At 32.8% G+C, this 19712-nt stretch overlaps 2 protein-coding genes across 2 annotated transcripts in view; both read right to left on the bottom strand.

The window, feature by feature from the left end:
- LOC111697441 (innexin inx2) overlaps positions 1-5027 on the bottom strand; it is a 17439-nt gene extending 12412 nt beyond the window's left edge. Inside the window, exons 1-2 of the mRNA XM_023467467.1 lie at positions 4528-5027; positions 5-89 (exon numbers count right to left, since the gene is read on the bottom strand). Of these exons, the coding sequence (XP_023323235.1) occupies positions 5-89; positions 4528-4685 (243 nt within the window). The 5' untranslated portion in view covers positions 4686-5027. The remainder of the gene's footprint in view (positions 1-4; positions 90-4527) is intronic.
- Positions 5028-8040: 3013 nt separating this feature from the next.
- LOC111697430 (ubiquitin conjugation factor E4 A) overlaps positions 8041-19712 on the bottom strand; it is a 16925-nt gene continuing 5253 nt past the window's right edge. Inside the window, exons 9-25 of the mRNA XM_023467456.1 lie at positions 19366-19488; positions 18596-18709; positions 17868-18141; positions 16553-16672; positions 15774-15848; positions 14796-14907; positions 14109-14203; positions 13457-13533; positions 11609-11712; positions 10843-11140; positions 10619-10713; positions 10103-10262; positions 9638-9714; positions 9285-9423; positions 8826-8962; positions 8557-8629; positions 8041-8233 (exon numbers count right to left, since the gene is read on the bottom strand). Of these exons, the coding sequence (XP_023323224.1) occupies positions 8165-8233; positions 8557-8629; positions 8826-8962; positions 9285-9423; positions 9638-9714; positions 10103-10262; positions 10619-10713; positions 10843-11140; positions 11609-11712; positions 13457-13533; positions 14109-14203; positions 14796-14907; positions 15774-15848; positions 16553-16672; positions 17868-18141; positions 18596-18709; positions 19366-19488 (2142 nt within the window). The 3' untranslated portion in view covers positions 8041-8164. The remainder of the gene's footprint in view (positions 8234-8556; positions 8630-8825; positions 8963-9284; positions 9424-9637; positions 9715-10102; positions 10263-10618; positions 10714-10842; positions 11141-11608; positions 11713-13456; positions 13534-14108; positions 14204-14795; positions 14908-15773; positions 15849-16552; positions 16673-17867; positions 18142-18595; positions 18710-19365; positions 19489-19712) is intronic.

The following is a 19712-nucleotide window of genomic DNA, read 5'->3' as shown; positions in this document are numbered from 1 at the left end:
ATACCTGGTATCTACGAGGTATATAAGCACTACCATGAATCCAACAATAGTCTTGTGCCATATCAGACTGTATCCCCTGGAAGTCACAGCTGAAACAATATAATATGTTACAATCATACAGAGAGGTCAAATAAACATTTGAATAAAGTTACGACTTATCAATCGGATTACACGACATAGAATTTGGAAGCAAATATATTTTATGTTTAGAACATTGACGACAATCTTGATACGTATTCAATGCGATCAAAGTTGTCTAAACTATTAATTATCTTCTTTTGAAACAAAGATTTAATACTAAACAAAAATCAAGAATGGTCTGTTGTTATTGTTCTTCAGAGGCCGCTATTAAAAAGTCTGGAGTCTAAGAATTTAAGGTTCAATTTTTTCATTTTTGGGTTTTACCCGAGTTGGTGAGGTTGGTCAAAGTGATTTACTGGTTTTTAAATTAGACTCAGCACTAGCCTTAGCTCAAGGCTTACTTTAGTCTCGATGGCAACTCAAATTTGAGACTATGGAGTTGACTCTTTGCCGCTAATTCAATTGTAATCTCTATATCTTTGCTATCTGGTGGTGTAAACTTTTGATTTTTCAAACTCTCAAGATTATTTGATCCAACAAAATTAAAAGTAGGAAATATCTTAGCTCTTGGGTTGCAAAGGCGTAGGAGTTATAGCCTCAAGAACATAAAACATATAACAAACATATAACAATAAACTATGTAAGCTTGATAAATCATAATTGAGGCCTTACAATATATTTATATATACTAAATATTTGGATTATAGTGCCCACATGTTTAAACTTTAACACTCCACAGGGGTTCAGCTGGCTTTTGTTAGAATTAAAGATAAATTATATCAAAACTTAACATTCATTATTCTCATTATTTATTCTATAGCTTGCTCTGACATATTCATAAAATATTATATTTTTAAACTGTTTATCATCTTTCATTCAGAGAATATTATATTTACTAATCTAAAACATATTTGAGCACATTATTTACAATTTAAATATAAACATTATATCAAAGTACGTTTATTCAGAAAACAAAGAGACATGATTACTTTCTTTAAACTCTAATTTGAAATGCTTATATCTTTAGAACCTATAAAATTAAAAACTTTTGTGTATAAGCTTCGAACTCCATCTTAGGCAGACCCAAGGTTATAATGCAAGGAAAGTTAATTGCAGTTGTGTATACTCTGCGTACATATTGAAACCAGTTCTCTCTGGGCGAAATTTGTAAACAAGAATAGATGCAGTTCGTTTAGTTTCCGAGGAGGTTGAAAGCATTACATTTTGATAATTTTGATAATTCACATAATAGTTTCCTATGACCAGAATATTTCATTGATTTTTTAAGTGAAAGATGGATCCCATGTCAGGCTTCGANAGCTTTGTTCCCCCCATCCATTTACACACTTTTCTATACCCATCCTTTCTTACATTTCTTAAAATTTCTTTGTTCGGAAGTTTTGCGAAATCTCAGAATCAAAATCTTAAAGAAAACTATCAAAAAATTGCAACAAAAAAAATACGTTTGATGTAAATTCCGGAAAATTATGAGTTAAGATATTCTAAAATCGTGTGAAAAAATAAATATCTTATAACATATAGACTTTTTCACGCTACAGTTCATGCATGCATGCATCTATGCATTCTGCTTTGCAAGATGCAGTTTAAAATTTTCAAGGACTAAGAATATAATTCAAATTATTAAAAATAAGTTAAACCATGAAAAATAAATAATAAAGAGTTCAGAAAAAAAGAGAATCGTTCCAGAACAGATAAAAAACTTTGTTTGTTTAATTTTTGTCATTTTTCGGAGCTTTCTCAGGAATTTGATGAAAATTTGCCCAACTGCACTTTCAGATCTTTCTTAGAACTTATATACAGATCTGACTTTCTGACTTGGGAACTCAAAACTAATCTGTTAAAACGTGCCCTGTCCGCCCTGATAATAGTTTTTCATCCTTAAAAGAACTGTAGATTTTAAGAGACAATCAATTTAAGCCTCGAGTTTTTTTTACTTTTCTAACTAATACATGTCCCTTTAGGGTAAAAGCCGGACTTTTATAGCTACCATGCCTCAACCCCCCCCCCCTGCCTAGTCTATTTTGGGAAACCAGACGTCATTTTCAATGTTGCACAAGTAACTCAATTATTTTTGATCAGATACAGGTTTCAACTTAAAGAGGGCCGCTTACAAAATAGAAAATGCCACTCTGAAAAATGTTTGGGCCTCTTGGAATTCTGTCTTCATTTTATCAACTTTTAGATCTCGTTCACTTTCTTGGCAGTTTTGTAAGCACAAAAAAAATAAGATAATTAAAAGAAAATGCATTTCAGAGTTTCCATATTCAAGCATTTCAAATATTTATTCTTAATAAAAATGGATGAGCCTTAAAACTACAGTAATTATTTTCCAGTTATAAATCTTCTTCATTGAAGTATAATGTACACGTTAGTACACCATTAAAGAGACAACAAAGATAAATGAGTACCGGAAGTAAACTGCAATGAACCGGAAATGGGGTGCAATAAACCGGAACAAGAAATCTAGAATATCATCTGAAAACTTGATCGATAGCTTCACACATTCTCTAAATCTAAATATTGTGTTAAATGATGAATTTTATGTTTTCTTTAACACATATGTTAAAAGATATCTTCAATGTGAAAGATTTTTTTTTATTTGAAAAATACTGTTAGGTTAGTGTTAAATTTTCTTCACCGCTTAACAAATAGAGGTTTGAATGTCCCAAAATTGTTTTGTAATTTTAAACAAAAAAAGGAATTGTAATTCAAAAATACTGATATAAGATCATTAATCGCAAACATCAAATCAAATCAAATCAAATCAAATATTTATTGCACGAAGATTAGAATTTATACAATATAAATAACACATAGAAAAGTATAATAACATGCACTTTTTAAAGTTGTCATTTTGAAACCACAAACAAAAAAAAATAAAACATACAAAACTCAATGATTAGTCAAAATGGGTATAAAGGTTAACAGTATACAATTTTCTAAAAATACTCTCAAGCTGAACCATAAGAATATTGTATTGTTAATATTTATCGAACACTAAAAAAATTTTAAAGAGTAAATAAGTTTTTATATTATTTTATAAATATGTATCACATCTATCTAAGTATAGCTATAGTTCATGAATAAGTAATTTTGTGTAAGTGCAAGTAATCCATATCAATTAGTTTGATCCTAATTGAAGACTATCATCTTTTAATCATCATTTTATCTCTGCAACTATTATTATTAATCTTGGTTAATCATGACGTTAACAAAATTTTAACTGGATTTTCTCTGAAATAGCAGAAATAAAATCATGTTCAATTTTTTATGTTTAAATGTATAATCTCAAAATCAAATAATCCTTATCAACGAATTAAAGTAAGCACATAATATAATGAATATAATTTATATACAATCCACAAATACATAAAATACCAGCTTTGTTGGGAATATAAATATTCAATAAATTTTCATGATAGTTTTTCTAGACGGTGACTTATCAACCAATCTACTGCTAACTGATATATAATTTCAAGTGACCCTACATACAGTTAGATCGTAATGCCCGATTTACAACAGTACCCTTGAAAACTTTGAATTTGATATTGGGTTAAAACGGAATATGGGAACAATATAAAAATACTTGATAATAAGCTCGGAACCCCCCTCAGTATTGAGCACTCCTTTTTGTATACAGTAAGACCCGTAAAACTATGGATTAAGAAAACGTCATTTAAGCAATCTTATGTGTATTTGATGTTTTTACAAGAGCAAATGGTTAAACCATTATCTTAACTTTTAAATGATAAAGTAAAATGGTATGAGTTAGAGCACCCCCCCCCCCTTAGTGTCCAGTACACAATTGCCGTGTATCATGTTAATTGGACTATTTAAAATTATAACTTGAAGCATACATTCGTTTTCCGTACTTCACAGGTTTATGGGTCCTACCCAAAGAGAATAGAATATATATTAGAGTGGAATTTAGACAATCCCTCGGTATGAATTTTGTCAGTCCCTTCCAGCCTGAAAGGGAGTTCAAAGTGTATAATTCATGTAAATGTTCACAAATTTTATGTGCAGTAGAGTACATCAATACATCCATTTCAATTTCGAATTTCTTAAAGCTGTTGAAATAAACTTTATAAAATGAATTAGGTGAATAAAAAACCTAATTTGATTTATAGTTATAGAGGAAAATCTTCGTTTGTAAAGTGAAAGTCATAGAGTCTATGTGAAATGATCATTCGTCAATTATGAAACCAGCCTATTTCATAATTTGGTTTTCTTTTAATGTTAATTTTAGATTTTCTATAAAATGATGTTCCAGGGCCTAAAAGGTTATATTGCACAAATATGTGAAGTACACCTGCAGTATGGAAACAGTTCAACAAAATGGCCGTTTTACACATTTTTTTTATAGTAAATTACACTCTAATATATATTCTATTCTCTTTGGTCCCACCGTAGAACCTGACCAACCTGATCGGATCTCCGAAAAACTGACTGGCAATCCCAACAGTGGCTCCGGTCATACAGATTACAAAGCTGAACTTGTAGTAGAGTTTAAACATCCAGTTGTCGATGTTGATCTCATCGAACTTCATGTAGCTCACCAGATCGGAGAGAAGGTGCGCCATCTTGATTTAGATCACTTCCAGTCAAACTAATTAACTTTCGCCCCACTTAACTTTTGAATGACTTATTTCAATCGTTGAAGTCACTGATGCGGCGTCAAAGTCACATGTTAAAAATACGCATATATATCTGAAAAGGTGCGTCACTAAAACATAACAATACGCCCAGTGTAGCGTAAAATGAATCCAGATGCGTGAGTTGTGTAAAATCTAGTAATCCATGGTGTTGTGTACTCCGGACTAGAACTAGTAAGCAACTAACTAACTAAGCCACTAAATACTAGTATCTAGGCATCGTTCTATACTCTAGCCTGTACACATCTGCTTCACTAGCTCTATAGAACTCTGGGTAGATACTAGAAACTCAATCTCAAATATAAATTCATTGCGAATGTGGGCGTCGAATTATTGGGGGATGAGGAGCAGCTAGTCTGATTTTTCAACACAGATTTAGAATTCAAATTCTGATCTGGTAGTCGTTTACAAGTCTTAATTTTCAACTTGAAATAATTCAGAATGATAGAGCAGCTAATCTGATTTTCCTGAACAGAGACTAAGAAATTTAAATTCTGAGCAGCTAGAACTAATTAAATATATAACGATATCTAAGCAGCTAGCTTAATTTTCCAACTTATTTCTGTTTGTTTGTTTGTCTGTCCAATCTTCGTATCATTGGAAGAACCCATTGACTGATTGGACTCAAATTTTAGCTGGGGAACTCGTTGGAATTATTGGAATGTTCTTAGCTTGGTATCAAATTTATTAGTTAATATTGGTTGATCTTTATAGAGTTTAGATTTGCAGGCAAAGCTGGGTTCCCAAGCTAGCAATTAGGAGAACTTTAATTATGATCTTCTAGTATTTTGCTTATATGAATTTACAACGACTAATTTAGAATATATAAACCGTTTTATCAAACAAATATTCCTCTCGTTGGTAGCTGTTTTGTTTGTTTACATAATTAAACAATTACACACCTGCCAAAAAAGTAAACAAATCTTTATAATCTGATTTTCAGGAATTGTTATTTCAGATGATCCTGTCAAAAGATTGTCTTCTCAAAAATACATCAAAAATGTATGAGATATCCATCATCTTCTCTTTAAAAGATAAATTATTTTCGTTGTGGTTTCTTTACAAATTGACTTAAACATGTCTGCTTCAGCAGCACAAGGAGTAAAATAGTCAGAACCCGTTTTGACGTGAAAACCATTGATTTCACTGGTCCAGGGGGGGGGTACAGGGGCGGATATAGGGGCGGAAACAGGGTTGAGCATTAAAACATTCCTCACCCTTGAAAGTTTTGTAGCTTATAGCCACGCTCAACCCTGGAAAATTGCGCCTTTCATTAAAGTCACAATCAAAAAAGTATTTAGCAAGTCCAAATTGCTATATAACCAAACAAGTTCTGAGGATTAAAACAGCCTTAGAATTGTTTACTGCAATTGTGAATCCGGAAGAATCATAAGAACTCCCTCCAATGGCAATGCAGTATACTGGTCATGTGATACAGACGGAAACACGTGACAATAATACTGCACTGCCATTGGTTGGAGTTTGGTCACTTGATCCGGACGTATAAACAAAATTATAGATCATATCTATTTAAAATGAAAAATTATTAAATTCAAATAATTGATAGGAGCAAACCTGAGTTTCTCAGGCGCCTCTGGGATATCGCCGTATTCAGATTAGTTGCGTATTTGTTGAGTATGATCTGTTTAATATTGCGAATCTTATACAAAATCTTACATATATACGTTTTGGTATAATTTTGATGCAGTTTTATATCAATTTCTCGAGACAGGAACATCAGCTAGTACTCTTATATGTCTCAATCAACTCCTGATAATCTCAGGTTTCAGCCTTTCATTTTTTCATTACAGTCCCTTTAAACAGTAGCTTGGTAAATTTTCTTCGACTTTTACATTTTATTGTTAAATATTGAATTTTTGGCTGTATTTTTAATCATATTCAAACCGCTAACAATTGTATGCAAAGTTTCTTTTTTCGGTGAGTGAGTGACATTTAAAATGGTTTCGGAGCTAAAAGTTGTCTAAATTCAGGGCGTTTTCGACAAAATTTTCTTAACATTTTCTGCCAGAGTGACATAATTGCAAAAAACGTCTGGCAGGGAGAAATACGCACTTCATGAACATAAAACATGTTTAAAAAGTATAAAAAATGCTGCAAAATTTTTCTATTCAATTGTAGAATTTCAAACATAAATGTTTAGTTACTAGAATTTTGTGAATCTTACCACATTGTATCCATTCAGATTTTTTTTATGTATATCATAAACGCTTTTAAATACACAAACAACATATGAAGACTTTAAAATGTGTTTACGTANCCACCCGTCGAGAGTAAAAAACCTGAAATATATGAATAACAGGGTTTAAATGAAAGAAACTACGGCACACCTGGGTGCAAGGCATGGTTTTTTATCCATTATACTCATGGCCGTAATATGCAGAGGGGATGGGGGATAATCACCCACCCTATCCGTTTAGCTTTACTCTAATTGGGTTGATCATGATACTATAGTTAAAGATACTGGGGTTGTAATTTGAAAAAAGGGGGCATGTCCGATTCACATTCGAACATGTTATCTTATCAATAGTGGGAGATAACATCGTAATTATCGCCCAAGTGAAAATCGACTAGAACTTTGTGACATTCAGTCGTCTACCTACTTTAACAATTATGATTCTTAACACAATTTAACCACAAAATTTAGTCCTGGCATTTCCAAAATGTGGTCTGCCCTTTCTCAATATTACTGGAGATATTAGAAATTTCGGTCAGGTTTTAATTTTGTTAAAGGGACTGTAAAGGAAAAGTAGGCTGAAACCTGACAAATTCAGGAGTTTATCGAGACCTATACGAGTTCTATCTGATGTTCTCGTCTTGAGAAATGGATATAAAACGGTGTCAAAATAAAAAAGCTTATAAATGTAAGATTTGGTAAAGATTCTTAATTTTTAACAGATAATATTTATAAAACCCAAGTTGTGAGGAATCTTTACAGAAGTCTTCCTATCTCCGGTAATAATGAAAGCTCACAAAAGACAGACCACATTTTAGAAATGCCAAGACTATGGGTATTTTATGATTGTACACTCAAGAATTTTAATTAAAAAATTAATTTTCCGAAAAAATGCCGCAAATTATTTCAAAGACGACCTTAAATTCGTCTTGCTACTGTCATTTTTCGTGAGACACCCTGTAATTCATACCTGATCAGACAAAGCTTTTAAGAGTACCAATTTGAATCGGACAACCTTTCACCTATTACAAAAAATTACTTTGAAAGTCCCATAAAACTCAAAACATGCTAAGTGAATCAACACACTGATATGGCGTCAAAAATAATATTTTTATTTTATTTATTAATATTATATTTTCAACACAAAAATTTGACTAAACGATATATACAATAAACATAAATTCATGATCACAGAATAATTAAATTTACAATTTCACTTGTTTTCCTTTTTTGATTTAATCCAAGCGTGAATTTTTTCCTTAAGCTCCTCATCAGACTTCAACTAAAAGAATATATATAAATATATTAATACATTTTGATCAGTTTCAACAAAAATATTAAAATTGCTGAACCAGAGAAACCAGAAGCTGGCTAATACTCGATTTAAATCAAATAAATAATCATCTTAACAAATGTACTTTACACACTGTACAGTACTGTACTAAACCCATCCAGTTAATTGTACACACAACACTGTTGACTGTTCGTGTAATGTACTATACCCAATATTGTGCATGCTTTGAATATTAAAATAAAACTGAAAATAGGAGAATATATTTAAAGTGGTTACCAGGGGAAAACTATCTAAAGTCTGCTATTAATAACCTGGTCCATGGTGAGTGGATTTCTGTTAAATGGATCCGACTGGTCAGAAAGTAAATGCCGCGCTATTGTTGTCCTAAAAAACATTAGTAAAATAAGTAGTAAGTGCATTGTATCCAGGGTAGGGGGATGTGAAAAAAAATGTACCTTAGAAAACAAATTTTTTAAAATGTTTATGGAAAAAGCCGCAAAACTTTTAGTAATACAATACCGGAGAAAAAATGATCGCTTGAAAAGCAACATCAAACGCTTAAAAAGCAACAAAGAATAACCTGTCCACCGTCTTTTTGCTGGAAGGGAGTATGACGGGGTCCAGCATCAGAATGGACATGATGGGACACAAGAACTCCTCGGGGGCGTCACCTAACAGCTCCTCCTCCTCAGCCTGCTCACTAGAGGACTGGGACACCTACCACAATATCAGATTCAAGTTTTGAGGATACAAATACTAATAAAGAATGGGAGAAAATTCAAACACTGAGTTATATCATTGAAAATGTTATACATTCTATTATTAGACAGAAACAAGGTTTGATTAAGTTAAGGATCCATTTCTAAACAGTTTACAAAGTCAAATGCTATCACGAGATATATCGGTCGGTTAAAGATAGGTTTGTAGAGAAATTTAAGAATTCACTTTAAGAAACATTGTCTCTGATATTAATTACATGATAAATAGTTAAATTTTTAAAATCTAAGAACACTCCATACAAAAATTATATAACACCAACCTTAACTGCAATATCTGCTAGTTGAGAGACTAGATCTGCTCTGCCTATCTTGAGCAGGACGGATTCAGTCCAGGAGAATAGATCCGGAGAATATGATCTTCCGTCCCGAGATACGGAGGAGAGGAAGTTCTCACTCATTCTGAACAAATTTTTCCATGAATTGAGAGGAAGCGATTATTTAAGATTAAAGATGATAATTTTGAATTTTCAATTGCGGTTTTTCTTCTGAGAATTTGTACAGCAGAGAAAAAGAAAAAAATAACCAGAATTCGACATGATTTAAGATAGAAAAACGTTGATGTGAAGAGTATAACTGTTAAAGGATCACTTGAAATAACTTTGACATTGCTTACCCTAAATTGATGTAGGTCTGAGTGATCTTTGAAACAACTTCTGCAGGTTTAAAACTGTATTTATCCAGATTCTTCACCTGAAAATTTAATATTAGGGGTTTTTCATTTTCATTTTACTTATCAGTTTTCTCTCCAATATGTATGTAAAGTTTGAACAAAGTATAGAGTTAGAATGTTTTCAGTATTTTCCCTTACATTAATGGTTCCACCCGTAATTGGTTACTTTCTTTGTTACAAAATTCAAAAAACATGTCATTAGAATGTCATACTAATAGAAGCTGAACAGTCAAATATGAAAAATTTTGCCGGGAGAAAAGTCAACATTTACTTATTTTGAAAATGTGCCAATTTAAACATAAAAATCCGCGAAAATTGGAGAGCGATTGAAAATTTTAAATTTCGAAGCAACAGTTGATGAAATTGAAAACAGGAAATGGAGCGCGAAGCGTGATCATGGTATAATACCTTGAAATTCTTCCTGTCCGGTCCTGTCAGGGTTTTAAGGAAATAGTTCAGCATAGCGGCCAACCTCTCCGCCATGGTTGGGTGTGTGATTACTGCCTTTATTCCTCTTGTCATCAACTCAAGCACCTCGATCGTCTCATTCCCCATCAGGTTATGGTACCTCAACAATAAAAAATTTTGATTATCCAGAAATAATTATATATATTTTTCTAATCAACAAAAGTATAAATGGCCGAACCAATCGGGTCCAGTTTTTTTTAAGAATATAGCCTCAACATTTTTTTTTGATCTGCCAACAAATACCAAAAAATCCTGCGATCTCTGAATTTTTTTGCTAGCTAATATAAAAATTTAATTAAGAATCGAAACCTTCAATTTTTAAGATTTCTCTGCATTTGACAGTTTAAGTCCTGTGATAAAATTTGAACTCCCAACAAATATTGTTTCTCCTCAAAATTGATCTTATGAATAAATAATACATTTGCAATGATCTGATATGATGGATTGTTAAGATACCTGGCTAGTTGTCCAGTATGAATATATTGTCGTTCATTGTCTGATCTTTCTTGAGAGGATAGTTGAGACCATCCTTCCCTCTCTCCCTCCTGCTCCTAAACAAGACAGTATGTTTTAAGGAAGGATGCATCAAGGACAGATATCACAACGAATAATTATCAAGGATGGATATTTAAAGAAATTATTGGAAATCTCAAGGACGGAAGTATCAAGGAAGGAAGTACCAAGGACGGATGGATCAAGAACGGATGGACCAAGAACCGGTGATTAACAAAGGGATGTATCAAGGACGATGTATCAAGGACGGATGGATTAAGAACGGATAAATTAAAGACGGATGGATCAAGAACGGATAAATCACGAACGGATGAATCAAGAACGGATAAATCACGAACGGATGAATCACGAACGGATGTATCAATGACGGAAGGATCAAGAACGGATGAATCACGAACGCATGTATCAAGCAGATGTATCAAGGACGGATGTAGCAAAGCATAGATATATTTAAAGAACAGATATCTGAAGGAATGATATCTCTATGAATCTCAAGAAAGGATTCATAAATGACAGATATTTTAAGAATGGATAACTCAAGATTCTATTTTTTCCATTTTTAAAAAACAAAATTTGATTAATGCCATGTTTAACGAGCTTGGGAACCCAGCATTGCCTGGATTTTTCCCTATGAAAGTCCACCCACTCCATTTAGAATTTTAAAACCAAACTATGAACATCCCGGTGGTTATCTCACCCCTGTATACGCCCTTGGGCTTCACAATTAAACGACATTAGGTTTTCTGTTATAGGTTTTTATATTCGATGATGTTTTTATTTAATAAGGAACATTTTATTCATCTTAACTATAAAATGTACTGGTTACTTTTCTTTAAAAAAGAAGACACACTTAAGTTCTCTCCACTCCAGTATTGATATTGGTACCGCTATGAATCGTTTATGGTACATATAGAATTTAAGACTTATATCCACCTGTAAGAAAACTTCTGTTCAAACTGAACTGCTTGTCCTGTTTCTTCAATACTAACAAACACGTGAAGGATGGCAGCGGTCAGCTCTAACCGGTTTGGATGATCCTTAAATAGGAGACGAACTTAACTATTAACAAACAGTGAAACTTTTTACTAAGTGAAAGACCATATCCACAAATAACTTTGCAATCTATAGAAAAAGCCACTTATACAATCGGTTTTATATTTTCGGAAGTATTTACAAGGGTTTTAAACTATACCATCAAACCCTTAAACTTAATCACTCTTTTTTACTCAAACGCGGGAAACTAGTAAGTTATACTATTAAATATTCAACTGCGTAAATACATTGTCATTTAATCTAATCGACTCTACAATTCATAAACCTATTTATCTACAGACTTGCAATCAATCAAGAATCGACGCCCTCCTAAAGTTTTACAAATGTACATTTGATTTTCTCATTTTAACGAACTAATTTCAAAATCAAATATCAAAAAAGTTTTCATAGTAACTCTTTCAACATCGAGAATAAAACATGGAGACTTTTTGTTACAATTTTTTTCCCTCTTACAGACATTAAACAAAGCAAAACAAAGTTTGGCTCAAAATGTTAAGATTATTCTGAATTGAGTAAGGTAGTTAGTTAGAAACATTCTATGAATCTGAAAGTCTCCAATGTAAAAGTTTGCTAAAAGTTTGTGCGAGCTTAGATGAGTAAAATGTCCAACAGAGATAGGGGAAACTTTAGGTTCAATCTTTCTCAAAGTTAGTTTAGTATCTGGATAAATCTGAAATGCTTAAAGGGACTGAACACGTAATTTCAAACGACCTTCCCTTTATAAAGTTGCATGTTCGATTCACAAAGGTATTCTTGAATAAATTTATTTTGTTTCTAGCTGGAAACTGATTATTTCCAATGGTTGTTTCTCAATATTAAGAGAATTGCGGATTTAAGTAGCAGAGATAATTTCCTAATTGAAGATTTAAAGCAGTGCTTAGGATCCGTTGGATGCGCAAGATTTTGGCTTCCTGGATCCGGATCCGCTAAAATATGCGGATCCACGGATCCGGATCTAAGGGGTAAAATATCAACCAAAAACGGCAAAAAAACTTTGTTACTCCTAAAACCCAAATCTGAACTTTTGAAAAAAAGATAATTATAAAAAATTCCTTACTTATGAATGGTTCATCAAGTTTTAGGATAAAAATAAGCAAAACAAAATAAAACAAAAAATTTGAAAATTATTTTTTGTTTAAAAAATTCAGTAAATCTTAAAGAAATGACCTGGATTTTTTTCCAGTGCGGATTCAGGACCCGGATCCGGATCAAAATTAAATGGATCCTAAGCACTGGTTGAAAGGGTACCGTTGATATTTGAACATGCAAACCAACCTATACACTATACAGTCCCTTTACATTAATTTATTATCAGAATTAGTCTGCGATGCATCCAGGGAAAGGTTAAAATGATGAAATATAAGATAACTCTAAAAATATTGGAGGGACCTGCAAAGTGTAAAATAAGGATGATTTACTATTACTGGATTACTGGATTGCTGGATTGCTGGATTACTGAATTACTGGATTACTTTTTTGCTCTCAAAACCAAAAACTGAACTGTTAAATAAAAAGAGAGCATCAAAATTTCACTTATCAATGATGGATCATCGAGTTTTAGCATAAAAACTTTCTAATGAAAAAAGAAAATAATTTGAAAGTTCTTTTGTTAAAAAACTAGTAAATCTTAAAGAAATGTTCATGACATGGATTTATTTTTCATTTTGATCCGGATCCAGGATTCGGATTTGGATCAAAATGAAACAAATCCTAAGCAATGCCCCCTACCTGGAAAAGAGCTTGTCTGTGAAAGTTTCCTAACGGATTGGGTTGTGCCTGGTTTTCATGATGGGGTAGCATACACTCTAGAATATACATAAATATATTCATCATTTCAAGATCAAACTTGGAGATTAAATACCCTTCATTTCTGGAGGAAATTATCTCTCTTTAAAGATCCCCCCCCCCCCAAAAAAATCAAGTATTACTTCTTTCTTTACCGAAGCTTATCGCCGGATCTTTGGCCTTTTGATTACCCCAACCCTCGTTTTCAGCGTCAAATTATCTCCTGTTCAGTTTTATTTGGTGAACTTAATTCATTTTATTTATAAATTTATAAATTTCCAAAATGCATTCTTATCTAATTCTTAATTAGTATACCATCCTCCTAACCTTTTCCACACCAACTTCATGTTCCCTCTTTCTCTTTTATTTGTTTCATTTACACTACTAATATCCCCTCTTCCCTCCCCCCCTTCCCACAATCGCCTAACAGACAAAATCAATAATTTGATAATTCAGTACCTAAACACTCCGCTAGTTTAGCTCTCAAGTGAGGGTTGTTTAACCAGATTGGTTTAATAATTTAGTACCTAAACTCTCCGCTAGTCTAGCTCTCAAGTGAGGGTTCTTTAACCAGATTGGTTTAATAAATTAGTACCTAAACTCTCCGCTAGTCTAGCTCTCAAGTGAGGGTTCTTTAACCAGATTGGTTTACCCATGAAAACCAGAATCATGTCAAATATTTCACCAAGCCTAGAAAACATGTTATTAATTTCAAACCTTTACTCACTCAACTCACTTTACTCACGAACAAAATTACTTATTAGCTTAGAAAAGATATCATTTTTGAAGATGATTGAGTTAAACCTTTTAATCAAATCAATTTTTTTGGAATCGACGTGAATGCCATAAAAAAAACTTCTAGAAGACAAACAGAAAAAAAGAAAATCTCCAGAGATTGATCGAACTCTCAACTAAAAACTGCAAAAAAAACTTCTAAAACCCAACTCTGAACTTTTGAAAAAAAGAGAGATTATAAAGATTTTCTCATTTCTGAATGGTTCATCAGGTTTTAGGATAAAAATAAGCGAAAAAAATAAAACTAAAAAATTTAGAATTATTTTTTGTTTAAAAAATTCAGTAAATCTTAAAGAAATGACCTGGATCCGGATCCGGATCCATTTTTTCCAATGCGGATACAGGATCCGGATCCGCATCAAAATTCAATGGATCCTAAGCACTGAAGGAGGCCGAAGCGCTCCAGCTTAAATATGCAATGGTAACGAGCTCTGCATGAAAAATATTCCATGATTTTGTGATTTGACATTTTTTTATTTCTTTTTACCTTGTTCCGCTCTGTTCAAAGTGTGCAGGATTAAATCTCCTAATTAGCAGAATATGCTCACAAACATTCTCTACCAGGAACTCAGGAACACAGGACAGAATTTCAGGAACATCTGAAGTATAGTTGCTATGGAAACTGACATAGAGAAACCGATCCAAACTAATTAACGAGAAGTTTTCAGGAAAACATCAAGCAGTTTAAACTAAACAGATTTAAATCGACTCGCCATTCAAATCAAATCAAATCAAATCATGAGTATTAGGGAAATCTTTAGGCTCCACTCTACAGCTTGGAGTTTCAAGTCCTGACTGAGAGGTGGGTTTTCAGCCCGGATTTGTTTAATGTTTAACCGTTAATGAATCAATTGTTTAAATTTAGCGAAATGTTAAATGTTTTAAATGTGTTAAATATGTATGAGTGAAGGGGAGCCCCCCAATTGTTTGTTTTGGTACAGATATGCATTCCTAAGAACACATAGCTGGAAATGGAGCATAATGTCAATAAATAATACATCTAAAAATTAAAGTTAAATATGATTCAGAATAATGGTCATGATGGAGATAATTATATGAAGTTCATAATCTTATGAAAAGTTAAATAATAAATTGCAACTGATGTATAAACTAACTAACTAATTAACTAAGTCTAGCACCTATTCAACTCCACCACCTGGCTTAACCTAACAAAACAAATTCTAAGACCTAATAGAATTTTAAGTCAGCAAAACGTAACGTTAGAGAACACTTAGGTCAGTTTCCTCTAGGTCGGATTAAGTATCAATGTTTGGACCGAAGGGTAAATTTCCTGTAAAATCTTTTTTAAATGAAAAATTAAATTGAATTTAATTCAGTCACATACCTATAATGCCTTAAACCCCCCCCCTTTCCCCCCTCCACTGTGAACTCGTGTATTAAAAAGGATTATGATTTATGAACCATCGACAATTTACAAAAGTTGGTAAATATTTTCAAGTTTAACCTTTAATAGATTCTATATTGTGAGGGCAGGTTGACCCCGTGGCGAGTTTAACCATCCAGACACACGTTCCACTCACTAGAATATAATAGAGTTTAAATATGGTTTAAATAGTGATGCTGTTTATCTGCTTTATTCATCGTATGATTTTATATACTAACTAATAGAGTAAACATGTAATATGTTGTTGACTTTAAAATAAATGTTCAAATGAAAAAAGCCTTGACAAATTAATATTCATCATTTTCAGGCATTGCCTTAGTTGTCAAAAAATTTATTTTAAATATGCACTAAAATGAAAATCTTGTCTTGTAGATATCGATATCAAAGCTTGATAGCTCTATCTTTTCTTGATGAAGACTAATTTAATCTTTATTCGATATCATATTACACATGGTAATCGTACCCTGTGGCCGACTTTAAAGAATTTAAGCGGCGGTTTAAATTTAAGCCGCGGTTTAAATATGGTTGGTTCCACTTAAAATTGTATCAAATGTTTCATGATTTAAGCTGGCGCTTGATTTAAACCGGGGTTTGGCGGATTTAAACCGCGGCTCAAATTCTTTAAATTCCATCTCTGGAGGAATAACGGAAATGAAGAGATTAAGTATTGATCCTCAAGGTGCCCACTGTTGAAACCGAGATCAAGCGAACAGGATTATTTAGTTTCCGAAACATAAATTCCCGGCTCTGGCTGATTCAGATTTGTGAATAAGTTAATTTGATCATTTTCGATCAAAGAATGTGTTAAATGTGTTATTCTTAAATTCAAATGTTCCCACCTAGACTAGTTTGTTTCTCCATTGTTGCAGGTTCCAATAGTGCAGCTTTAATACTCAGATATCTTGACATACTCTCCTCCATCCTACCCTGGATATCCTCAGCAGCCTGCCCTCCTCCTCCTATACAGTAGATCAATAATACTCCCCTCTATTCTACCCTGGATATCCTCCTCCTATACAGTAGATCAATAATACTCTCCTTCATTCTACTCTGGATATCCTCAGCAGCCTGCCCTCCTCCTCCTATACAGTAGATCAATAATACTCTCCTTCATTCTACTCTGGATATCCTCAGCAGCCTGCCCTCCTCCTCCTCCTATACAGTAGATCAATAATACTCTCCTCTATTCTACCCTGGATATCCTCCTCCTATACAGTAGATCAATAATACTCTCCACCATTCTACCCTGGATATCCTCCTCTTATACAGTAGATCAATAATACTCTCCTCCATCCAACCCTGGATATCCTCCTATACAGTAGATCAGTAATACTCTCCTCCATTCTACCCTGGATATCCTCCTCCTATAAAGTAGATCAATAATACTCTCCTCCATCCTACCCTGGATATCCTCCTCCTATACAGTAGATCAATATTACTCTCCTCCATTCTACCTGAATATTTTTGGTAGCCTGCTTTAGTAGGCAGAATTGTCTTTAAATGGGAAAAGTTATTAATTTGGTAGAGATTTCGATATTCAATGTATAAATAATTGAAAATCTTTTAAGGGATTATAGATTACAGAAAGATGACATAGGTTATAATTGAACAGATTAAGTTTAGACCTTCTGTTATTTTTTCTATAAACGGACGGGAGCTTAAGTCTAAACGCCTCAGATTAAAGGGTGACAGCGATAATTATCATTATTATTATTGACAGAATTGTCAACAAAAAAATTTGGACAGTTATTAATTTAGCATTAAAACTCTTTTATTTGGATTTCTAATAAATGAAACTGAAATAGCCTTGAAAAGGGACGTAAATCGTAATTTCAATTGACTCTCACAATCTCCATTTATGAAGTGGCATGTCTGATTCCGATAAGTGCCAATGCCATTGTCTGACAAAGAATGAAGAAGATATCCATCTTTTCTCTAAAAAAATTTATCACTTTCAATTGTGGTTTCTCTACGAGTGTCAATGGAGAAACAATAAAAATTAAACACTTTTCTTCCACATTATTGCTGAGAACAAGTTACCGTTGTGAATTAGGAATGCTCATCTATAAAATGAGGGTCACGTGAAGTTACGTCTGCAATCCCTTTAAGAACATTAATTTTAAGAAAGACGAAATATTATAATAACTTAATCACCTTCCATTGCGTCTCTGTATGCAGTCTGTAATCTATTCAACTCTTGGTTTAGTTTAGTAAACTTCTCTTGAACTGTTCTAAACCCAAGATCTAAAGCTTTGTGTGTCATGAAGAATATTTCCGATGTAAAGTTGTATGTCTGGTTGGTTGGTCTGTCTGTTCCCTCTGGTAGGGTGATAATACATGTTTCAGCTGGAAGGGATCTCATGTGTACTCCGGATAGCCGGGCATCTTCAGATACTACGCTTACAGCAGAACAGTAGCTAGCGTCTATCTACAAATATCAAACATTTCTATGTGTTAAATTTCGATTTTACAACCATTTCATGTAAAATTTAAATTCAGTATAAACATTTTCTTAACAGATGCATGTGATTGACATTAAAAAAGTTTCTAAGCATTTGATTAAGAATAAGATATTAATAAGATTTTTTTCAATGCTTTAAATCGCTGTGCTTCATTTGTAACTAAAATAATGTAAAATGGTCAAAAAAAAAGGTCTGAAATAAAAATATTTTTTTTTGTTTAAGTAATTCTGACAGAACCAACCTTGATTGACATTAAAAAAGTTTCTAAGCATTTGATTAAGAATAAGATATTAATAAGATTTTTTTCAATGCTTTTAATCGCTGTGCTTCATTTGTAACTAAAATAATGTAAAATGGTCAAAAAAAAAGGTCTGAAATAAAAATATTTTTTTTTGTTTAAGTAATTCTGACAGAACCAACCTTGATCATTTTCTCTGGTTTCTCCGTGAAGGGATTACAGAATCGGAGGAGCATACTACCAAGGTTCAACATAAAACCATCGGAGGCAAATCCTCCGGAAAGAAGAGGACCCATCTAAGAGAAAAAAATGCGTCTTATAAATTGTTTTTAAAAAAATTGTTTAATTTGTACATACATTTTTCCAGCGATTTTTTAGTTATTGAAAGTCACCTAAAACATCCTTAATTCATTTTTAATACAGCCCCCCTAGCCAAAAAAAAATATTTGCGATAAAGGATCTAAGCGGATTTATATTTACCCCGGTAAAAGTTCAAAAACTTTAAATTTTCAATGCATGCTCCGTAGGGATGAGTTAAATTTGCATAACAAACTTTTTCCATGAATAGTCTAAGTTAGTTACTGTCCACATAATTTAAACTTCCTTACAGGGTTACACACAAAGGATGAGAGTTTAATGACAACCTATAAACATTTTTTTAATATGACCATCCGAAGGTTGACTAAGGCTTTGTACCAAGTTATAAATGGATATTAAAGTATACACTGATTACTGACTGATTTGAGTATAATAAAAGACGAAATTACAGCTGCAAGGAACGAAGAAAATAATGTAAGGATTAAGTTCGTCTCTAATATACCATCCAACTCTGCATCAAACAGATGGTAAAGTTGCAACAAAATATGAGGGCCTTTTTCAATTACCATCCCAAAAAATGACGAATGCAGGAATTGCAACATTTACTTAAAAATTTTGATTTTTTTTCAATCACCTGCGAAGTCCACATCTTCCCTCGACCAGCATTTGCTGCTAAACATTCCCCCAACCACATCAATGATAGATGTTTCACATCATCGCCACATCTATATAAACATATATATATGTATTTTTGCTGCTAACCATATACCCAACCACATCAATGATAGATGTTTCACATCATCGCCACATCTATATAAACATATATATATGTATTTTTGCTGCTAACCATATACCCAACCACATCAATGATAGATGTTTCACATCATCGCCACATCTATATACACATATATATATATATGCTGCTAAACGTTTACCCAATCACATTAATGATAGATGTTTCACATCATCGCCACATCTATA

This window comes from Eurytemora carolleeae, unplaced genomic scaffold (assembly GCF_000591075.1).
Source record: "Eurytemora carolleeae unplaced genomic scaffold, Eaff_2.0 scaffold104, whole genome shotgun sequence".
In the NCBI taxonomy this organism is placed as follows: domain Eukaryota; kingdom Metazoa; phylum Arthropoda; class Copepoda; order Calanoida; family Temoridae; genus Eurytemora; species Eurytemora carolleeae.
Note: the sequence above shows the minus strand (reverse complement) of the source record. Positions and strands in the feature narration are given on the sequence as shown.